Genomic DNA, 9937 nt, shown 5'->3' with positions numbered 1-9937 from the left:
GGCACTTGAGTCAAAAGCAACCTTAGAAAGAGCAAACGCTACCAACCTCCATAGGGAGCAGCAAATTCACCATCAGGACCACATGTTGAGTCACAGCAGCCACAAACTTGGTCATTTCCATCAGCAGCAAACCACCTGCAACAAAACAAAGACATGGAACCTTCAACATGAGAAAAGTCAACTTCACTCCACCACCCCCCCCACACACACAAAAAACACATACCCATTGGCAAAGGAACAGGATTTGCGCTGAGTGTCACTGGGTGCAGAAGCAATAGTTGCCTTCAGAATACATGTTATGTAGAAAAAACATGTACCAACCCATCATGATCTTCAGGGAGAAGAGCAATACTTCTTCACCAGCCTCTGTTGAGGCATAAGGGACCCATGTTGGCCTCAAGGCATCACTGCTTACGATCAAAGACCGGAAATACTGTAGGTAGTTTACTGTATCACTGTAGTAGGCAAGTGGTCAAGTACAAAGACGGCAAGTGTGGGTATTTGGACAGTCGCATAAAAAGATGCATACACTCTGCAGGTCCAGAGGAGAATCAATGATAATCAATGAAGGTAAAAGGGGTGGAGCCACCTTAACTCAAAGCTGTACAAAATGGCAAAGCCAAGTGCTGGTGTTTGTGTCAACATTAGTTAGGATGGGGTTCCTGAAAGTGGTCTTAGTGGTGGTTGTGATTGTTGCATTTGATCTGCCTGATGTCTTGGGAAGTTTGAGGTCCAGTCATAGTCCAAGAAGCATGGGGCCAAAATCAGATCCAGCTTCCAGAAGTCCTGCCCTTTCTCCTCGAGGGCACTGGAACCCTTTGCAAGTGGCTTCTCAGTTTCAGAGTCCTTTGGGTCCTGACTACAAAAGCTTTGCGCAGGAGCCTTTTGGCCTTCAGGAGAAGCAGCTGTTGCAGGGTCCAGTGAAGCCTTTGGATTGGAGTTATCCCATCGTTCCTGAGGTGCAGAGCGAGTTGGCTGTGGACTTCCAGTTGAGGCAACCCGTGACTCCCAGTAGCGTAGCGGTTCAATGTGGCGAGAACCGGGTTCTTGTAGAGGTCCAGCAGGACTTCTTCAGCAATGGTCAGTTGATCCAGCCAACTGGTCTGTCTTTAGGTGGATGTCCTGTTGTTGGTCAGGATCCTGGGTCAAGAGTGCTCATCTTTGAGTATGAATTACAGGACTGCAACAGTGTGCTGATGGTAAGAACACATACATTGTAATGGGTTATTTGTTGTGGCAGAGGACCTTTTCAAGGAAAGTCAGTTCACTTGGTTTTACAATGCCAGGGCAACTAAGACCAATTTTGATCTATTTGAATGGGTAAATCCTGATTTTTTCAAGCTGCTTAAGCCTTCAAACCAACATCTGATGTAAACTATCCCATAAATGGTATGAAAGAAGCTTAAGAAACCAGAACAAATCTTGGGCCTTAATGGTGTTAAATCTATTTTTACCTTGGAACAGCAAAGTGTTCAATCCTTAGTGTATTTCTCCAAAACATTGGCTATCTCTGGCAACACCTGAGCCTCTGAGGGCAGCTGTGGTGATGTGAAGAATTTACTAATTGGTGATTTGCTCTTTAGGAATTCCACCATATTGCAGTGCACCTTCTCCCATTCATAGCAATACGAGTGCATGGTCTTGGTGTATGTAAAGTCTTTGAGATGACCCTCTTGGTAACCACAATCTTTTTACAGATGAATGAGGATGAGCTTGTCTACACCTTCTCTCTTACCTACAACCCTGAGGCGTTTGCAGGGACTCCGATTACCCGGGCCGATGGTGCAATTGTAGCTGTTCAATGCCATTATCAAAGGTAGGGGATCTGTGACTTTCTGCACTTTCTTGTGCAACTGGGAGACCATTTAATGTGTACTTTCATGAACTGCAGGCTCCAAAATGTAAGCAGTGATGCCTTGAGGCCAACATGGGTCCCTTATGCCTCAACAGAGGCTGGTGAAGAAGTCTTGCTGTTCTCCCTGAAGATCATGATGGGTTGGTACATGTTTTTTCTTTCAATATAATAAACCTTTACCCTTGCTATTGTGGCTGTGCCTAAAATGTTTTTTTTTTTTGTGTGTAGATGATTGGTCCTATCAGAGGCCTTCATACTCCTATTTCCTGGGTGGCGTTATTAACATCGAGGCATCTGTGAAGCAGTACAATCATGTGCCTCTGCGTGTGTTTGTGGACCGCTGTGTGGCCACTCAAGTACCTGATGTGAACTCTCTTCCGAGATATTCCTTCATTGAGAATCATGGGTAAGGTCATGGCCCTTGATGCAGTAGGACTGTTTAAGTTGCCTTTTGTAACCACTTTGTCACAGTCATGGGGGTAAGGACTAGTTGTTTGATGCTCTACAGTTGACATTCATGAGTTGCTCTTTGTGAATTTTGTTGTCAGGTGCTTTGTGGATGCCAAATCTACAGCTTCCAGCTCCCACTTCATGCCTCGGTCCCAGGTTGACAAGATCCAGTTCCAGCTGGAGGCGTTTATGTTCCAGGAGGGCAACAGTCCTTCTGTATGTACTACAAATATCATGAGTTAACTTGACTTCTCCCCCCATCTGCTTTGGTTTTGTGACTTGTCTGTCATCCCTTGCAGATCTACATAACATGTATTCTGAAGGCAACTATTGCTTCTGCACCCAGTGACACTCAGCGTAAATCCTGTTCCTTTGCCAATGGGTACGTGTTTTTTTTTTTGGGGGGGGGGGGGGGCGGAGGGGGTGGTGAGTTAAGTTGACTTTTCTCATGTTGAAGGTTCTATGTCTTTGTTTTGTTGCAGGTGGTTTGCTGCTGATGGAAATGACCAAGTTTGTGGCTGCTGTGACTCAACATGTGGTCCTGATGGTGAATTTGCTGCTCCCTATGGAGGTTGGTAGCGTTTGCTCTTTCTAAGGTTGCTTTTGACTCAAGTGCTCTAACTTGACTTTTTTCTTCTCTAGGCATTCAGTGGGAAGGCAAGGCATCACTTGGTCCTGTAATGGTTCAAGGCCAAAAAGGAGGTTCTCAATAAAACTGACAAATCAATCCTTGGTTGTACCTGACTTGTCATTTTGCTGCGTGTCTGGTTTAACTACTTAAACCGATGTGATGAAACTGATAGTCGTCCTGTACTTTTCAAGTCCCATATAGCATGCAACCATAGGGTTCCTGAAGTTATTAACTTTCTCCATAGGGAGTTTTAAATGAACCCTTTAAAGACCGCTAGTGACAGCTCAAGGTTACGCATCTGAAGCAATAGTTTTACAATTTGTTTAACAGAAGAATTCCTGGTGAAAATCATTACAATGAGGCATTTATGTAGCACTTTCATTTGTGCAACAGTACACCCAAAGTGCTTCACATCATATCAGTGGGATATCTCCTCAAACACCACCAGTGTGCAGCATCCACTTAAATGTAACTTGACACCCTTGCTTCATTTAGTATACGTGAATGTACAAATGTGTCCTGCCTCCACTCACAACAGCTCAGATTCACTTGTTGACCTGATTAGTTACATGGGTAGTTTGTGACTTCAGAAACACTCGTGACTTCAAACTGTTTTTGAGACCGTCTTTGGTTCACTGCAGTTTTAAGAAGAAAATACTCTGCAATGGTGTTGAGTTATGAATTTGCACATGGTTTGTCTTAAAGCTTATTAAAAACACCAGACAAATAAACAAAATTAAAAGCTTTTTTTTTCACCACAAGATGACTTGAAGTGCAGAGGGAATGGTTTCTTTACAAAGGAATTCCTCTCCAAACAACTGCTGGAGCTCTGATGTTAAAGTGGGGAAGTAGCTCGATTGCAGGCCCTGTTCCCTGGTGTCACCGGTTGGCATTGTACGGCTCATAGACTTGAGCTTGCTGTGAGTTACGCATTCAAAGAAATTGGAGCATCTGATAATTTCAAAATCCTCATGAATAAACTTTACTTGCTCTACCACACATCCAGCAAAGATAAAATGGAACAAAGTGTGTATTCTTCATTTCACGGGGAAATGAAGGGCGCATTTGAAGTCGCTTTTGAATCGGGGTAGCCTTTGTCATGATGCAATGAAGTATACCCAAGTCTAGATAATGATCTGAGATGTCATCGCTCTGCTGTAGAATTTCAAAGGCATCAACATCTATTCCATGTGATAATGTTAGATCTAGAGTATGATTACGACAATGAGTAGGTCCTGACATGTGTTGTCTAACTCCAATAGAGTTCAGAATGACAATCCAGTCCTTAAATGCCAATCCCAATGCATCTTTTTTCGTTATCTACATGTATATTAAAGCTGCCGTCGGCAAATTTTTTTTTATCATATTCAGTGAAATCGACACTATATTCTGACAGAACAACATAAATAAGGTGGTTTTAGAAAAAACCCGAGCTTCTAACTCCACCTGGGGCTCGTTCTTCGTACGTCGCTAACTCAGTTAGCTGGATTTGATTGTTGAAGATTTGGCATGATCTTGGATCGTTTGGTTCTTCGAAGCTCATCCTGGACTTGCTGTCACAGCTGCGCAAGCTTAAACCAGCTCGGGAGCAGGCTTATTTCATGTAAACAGGATTAGATCGCGGCTTCATAAGCGGAGCTGATACGGGAAGTCCAGCGCAGCGCGATAGTGCACTTTCTGAGATGTTTTTTTTTTTTTTTCTCGTGACTTGTGAGATTGTCGTTTACATTATTAAATTGTTGGAAACGCACATTTATTTTCGACTTGTCGGAGTCTGGCTTTAAATACAGCACAAACTGTTTGCATTGCCCTAAGATTATTTGCGAGTGGCTCTTTCCTTTACACTATTGGAGATGCGGAGAACTTGATGGAAAGTGATGTCTGTCGTGTCATTTGGAGTTTACCTGGCGCTTTTAGGTTTAAAACAGTTTTTTTTAAAGCAATTTTTTTTTAGGCTATCATCATTTTTTATGAAGATCATACAATCATGACCATGCCGATTACAGTATATGTCACTCAGGCTTCACTAACGTGATTGGTACCATAGACTATAGGCTGACCATAGGCTGCCATCAAGGCCTCAATGAAGGGGATTATGTGAACAGAAAGGGGGTTCTCAATGTAAATGTGCAGCCCAGTTACTATTGGGATTCTTAATATTCCAGATTAGTAATATTATATCAAATAAAAAAAAGGCAGTTGACTAAAATCTTCCATAATCACAAATGTGAAAGCAAAATGGCCAGGATCTGTGCATGACTTAAGAATTTTCAGAGATTCACATTTATGCACATTATTTGAAAGTGGTAAGAAAAGTTCCACAATTAAATATCAAGCTCACTGTATTACATACACTTATGCTGATCCTAACAGAACTGCATTTTTTCATAGGTGATTATGACATGTTCCTGCAGACAGGTGTTTTATGACCCCATTCCCTGACCCAAACCAGTGACAATGCAGCTCTAGCAGGACAAGGGCACACAATGAAATGAACTTCAGCTAACTAAAGGGAAGATTTCAATGTCTGAAAAGTCTGAGGGTTGCACACCTGACAGGGCCTGTGACATTGTTGCATGTGCCAACATTGCAAAAAAAAAACCAAAAAAAAAACAACACCTTTCATTAAATGTTTAATAAAAGACAAATATGCTTAGTTCCTTGAGTTTTATTTCAATTGTTCTTTGTAAAGAAAAGCCAGTGGTCAAGTGCCTGCAACAAGAGATATTAGACACATGCCTCATGCAACAAATAAAAAGGTAAAGTTGGCTCTACACTGCCCACCTGTAGGCCTATGTCTCCTCTGTCTGTGCAGACTCTTCTGTAGGCCTTTCTGTAGATGTGGAATCCTGCAACTTATACTGCAGCCATAAAGCATACAAGTATAAATGAAGTAAAGTTATTTATGCTCTTGCAGGTAGGCTAGTTCCTCCATATGACAGTTATCTGAGAGGCTTTATTCACTGTCCAGTGCAATGGAAACAATTGGACATTACAAAGTCTTATACTTTCTTTCCTTTGGAAAGTTAGAAAATGTCCACTTACTGCACATATTTCAGCCACCACTTTCTTGGGAACAGATACAAGTGTTGGTGTATTATGTAAAAGTGCACAAAAGAGGAAAACACAATGTCATTACAATGAACTACACTCGGGAAAATGTGATCAATAACTCATGGCAAAATATTTTTACATTAACATAAGTTTATCAGTTTTCACTTTCACAAGTCAAAGCAATTCATCATTACTTTTAATGCGGCCTTCATTTAATGCAGCAATATTTGTACAATTATTTTACAGTGTAGGCTACTAAGATCTTTTCTTTTTTTCAGCCTTTTTCTTGGTTGCTTTTATAAACAGACAACCATTTATTTAACAGTGCCTTTTATAGAAGAGAAGAGACTATAATATAACTAAAAATTACCATTAGGCTATGTAGAATATTTTTGTACTTCAATTTTATTTGTTCCCATGTTCTAGTGTGGTGACTCTGACATTACAATGAACAAAGTAGCCTAATTATGCAATTATTAAAATACAAATAAGGCTAATAAGTGATAAAAACATCTAACATGGCCACTTCTAACGGATTTAAATTGTCTGCTACTTTTTGCCAGCCCTCGTGGCTTTTGCAGACTTTGTGTTCCCTGGCGATTAAACATTAAAATACCGAATAAACTTCGACTATCTTGCTCTGCTGAGGAGAGAAACTGAACAGCCAATAGCAGCATTGCTGATCAATGTTTCTACGATCGATACATATCCCCTTTTAAACCAGCGCATGAACGCGCAGTTATCTCAGATAACCAGAGAATGTCTAATAGGAAGAGAATTGGCACTCTCTGCTTACTTCCGGTTTCTGGACTGGCTGCAGTAACACGTCTCTGTCCATGCGGGGGCGCTCGCAGGCGAGTGCAGAATGAATGGAGGTCTATGGCGAAAAATCCTCAAAATCCACTTTTCTCAGGATATAATTTTTTTGTCAAGTAATTTGAATGTTGTATTCGAAAGGAGATGCAAAGAAATTACACATTGCTGGGTGTTAGATTTTTTAGAGTCACTTATTTGGTATAAAAAGTCTTTTAAAATGTCAATGACGTCAGAATGCTGACGTCATTAGCATAATGCTAGCGTGTTATGGGCAACAACAACTCAACCTGTAAGAAATCGAAAAGAAATAAGTACTCGTTCATTCAACTTTCGACCTATAACCCATGTTGAACTTGCAAAACCTACAATAAAATATGAGATTTCTCAACGGGAATCGGGTGAAAAAGACACATTTAGCCGTCTAGCCCATAGACTCCCATTCAGTCTGCACTCGCCCGCGATCACCCCCAGTGGAACTCTAATGGAACTGCAACCAAGATCGATACAATGGGGCTAATAGGAAGTGCCAAGGCTCTCCGTAGACGGGCTCTGAGATAACTCAATCCAGCGATGCTAATCATAAACAACAGGTGAGTTCGAAGAACCCAATTAGCCGGATCATGATTAGCACGATGATATCATCTTGGATGTGTCATTTGATCTCGGATGTAATAAGCAACGTACGAAGAATGAGCCCCTGGAGCGTGTTATTTGTTTTGCAAAAATCCACCGCTCCCGGATCATCGTGTCCAATCAGCGCAGGGGGGTGTGAGATCTGACTGTCAATCACATCGTGCACACGCCACAGATCCCCCCTGTGACGCGCACGTTACAATATCACCTGCACACGACACGCCTGAAGATTGCACGAAGCGTGATGGCGGAGAGAAAATCTACTAACAAGCTTTCAATTCCTCGGTTATTGCTATCTATGGATAGATTAGCCAGGGCAGCCTACCTCCGAGTCCATGGTGTTGATCGATACTGAAGAGACGGACGCGTTCACAGAAAATCAGGTACACACACACACACACGCACGCACTGACGAGCACAACCTCGATGGGCGGGTGCTCGCTGGTAGTGGGGGAGGGGCATGAGAGTTGTAAACACTCAAAATTTTGGCTAAGTCGACCCAATCTGCCAGACTTGCCGACTGCAGCTTTAAAATAACCGACAATTAGGACTTGATCTGCAGCCAGTACTAACTCTGATAGAAAATCAGCAAATTCTTTCATAAAGTCTGTATGGTGCCCTGTATACAGCAGCCAGGAGTTAAAGGAGTTAAACTGTCATCCAGACCAAGCATTTGCTCCTTAAGAACTTTCAGTGGTCCTCGGACACTGTCCAAACACAAGTTCAGTTGGACTGAACCGTAAAGATTCCTGAGGGGTTTTACGAATAGCAAAAAGATCAAGTGGCACACCCTCATCCCACTCATTCTGTCTCCCAGCAATACTTCAACATAGCCTTAAGTGTCTGGTGGAATCTCTCAAGCACACCTTGATTATCAGGATGGTAAGGACTGGAAGTACGAAGACGGACACCCAGTGAAGGCAAAGTTTGTGTGAACAACTTGGACATACAATTTGTGCCTTGATCTGTTTGTACTATCTTAGGCAGACCGAAAGTAGAAAATAATTTTACCAATGCCTTAACGGCCGCTTTGGACGTACTTTTTCGCAATGGCACTGCTTCTGGGTATCGAGTCACTTTTTTCATCAAAACCGATTATGTTTATCAGTGGTTGTATATCAAGCAGGGACACGTTTGTGTGCATTTTGTTTTGTAATTTGACCGGAACGAATAGAGAGTCTCTCCACAACGGATTGAAGCGCGCGTCCGAGTGAAGACTGTGCGTGAGCCACACGAGAACTGCAGCGGCAACGAGCACTTTCATCACTTGATTTCAAAAACAACACATTTCAGCGCTAGATCGCCTCTTATTTAACAAACAAACTAAATGAATGCTCTGCTAGTTAACTGGAGATGTTTTATTTATTTGTATTGGTACATTCATGCCATACCAAAAAGTGGCAGGGACATGTCCCGCCCGCAAATTACGCCTATGGTTTAGATCAGGGAAGAAGTCCTCTGAGTGAGCAAACACAATCAAATAAGCGAATAAATTCAATTAGTGATTTTATTTTTGAAAGCATTCTCACTTTACTGCATTTTAACACAAGTGCCAGTGCTTTTCACAGTAGCTTTGCAGGAAGGTTTCTTCAAGCGTCTCGGAGACGTTCCCGCAGTTCTTCTGGATTTAGTCTGTCTCAGTTTCTTGATGTAATCACAGACGGACTCGATGATGGTGAGATCAGATCAGACCGGCTGTTGTCAGACTCCTTGTGCATACACAAATCTCACTGGATTATTACAATTAATGGCAAAAAGAATGTTTGGAAATGTGAACTGATATTTCCTACTGACACACGATAGCAAAAGATATGAATAACTGACTTAAAACCAAGTCTTTGACGCTGAAGATCTTTTAAATTTTGTTTTTGATGAATGTTAATTTAGTTAGATTATAAATTGTTTTTGTTTATATCTAGTAAGATTGGTTTTGGTTTGGTTTCTTTCTTTGATTTGCCATGTTATAGTTCTTTTCTCCTCACCTCTTTCGTTTGTGAACCTTTTCCTTGGTTATGATTTGTACGTAAGTTGTACATTTATGTAAATAAGTATCTAGGGGGTATAGCCTACTTTTCATCTCGTTTCTCACTGTAATAAATGATCACCTGAACTAAAGTAGACTGGTTTGTGTGAGATGTTTTCCAGTACATGATGTTGCACGCCGTCTTCTCCCTAGACTCAAAAGGTTTGTAACACTTTCAATGCATTGTTAAAATGGTCATTTTCATCACACAGTTAAAAATATACCTAAAATATATTAAGTAAAATGCAAATAAATAAAATAAACATAATTTTCACTTCAAGTATATTTTTCTAATTGTTTTAAAGTGTGTTAAAAGTTGTATTGTGAAAATAGACAAAATCATGATGCTAATATACTTTTAATAGATAAATACTTTTTTTTTTTTTTTACTATATTGTCAGTGTAATATTGAAAAAGTGTGTTACAGAGACAAACAAGAAACATTACAAAGACTTTGCAACATTTGACTCTTTAT

The 9937-nt window shown here is 41.0% G+C and overlaps 1 protein-coding gene across 1 annotated transcript; it reads left to right on the top strand.

Moving 5' to 3' along the window:
- Positions 1–548: 548 nt before the first annotated feature.
- On the top strand, positions 549–3162 carry LOC308681365 (zona pellucida sperm-binding protein 3-like). The gene is made up of 8 exons (XM_081350181.1): positions 549–1199; positions 1698–1816; positions 1892–1995; positions 2084–2261; positions 2404–2521; positions 2605–2687; positions 2788–2876; positions 2948–3162. Exons 1-8 carry the CDS (start codon positions 555–557, stop codon positions 3016–3018), a joined length of 1407 nt encoding a protein of 468 aa, XP_081206307.1. The 5' UTR covers positions 549–554; the 3' UTR covers positions 3019–3162.
- Positions 3163–9937: the final 6775 nt, after the last annotated feature.

Source organism: Scardinius erythrophthalmus (genome assembly GCF_964197995.2).
Source record: "Scardinius erythrophthalmus genome assembly, chromosome: 21".
In the NCBI taxonomy this organism is placed as follows: domain Eukaryota; kingdom Metazoa; phylum Chordata; class Actinopteri; order Cypriniformes; family Leuciscidae; genus Scardinius; species Scardinius erythrophthalmus.
Note: the sequence above shows the minus strand (reverse complement) of the source record. Positions and strands in the feature narration are given on the sequence as shown.

Bases quoted from the DNA above. Each gene is read 5' to 3' on its own strand.
- LOC308681365 (XM_081350181.1), top strand. From the start codon at position 555: ATGATAATCAATGAAGGTAAAAGGGGTGGAGCCACCTTAACTCAAAGC. The intron at 1,996-2,083 runs GTTGGTACATGT...TTTTGTGTGTAG, and splicing joins CTCCCTGAAGATCATGATGG to ATGATTGGTCCTATCAGAGG. The intron at 2,688-2,787 runs GTACGTGTTTTT...GTTTTGTTGCAG, and splicing joins TCCTGTTCCTTTGCCAATGG to GTGGTTTGCTGCTGATGGAA.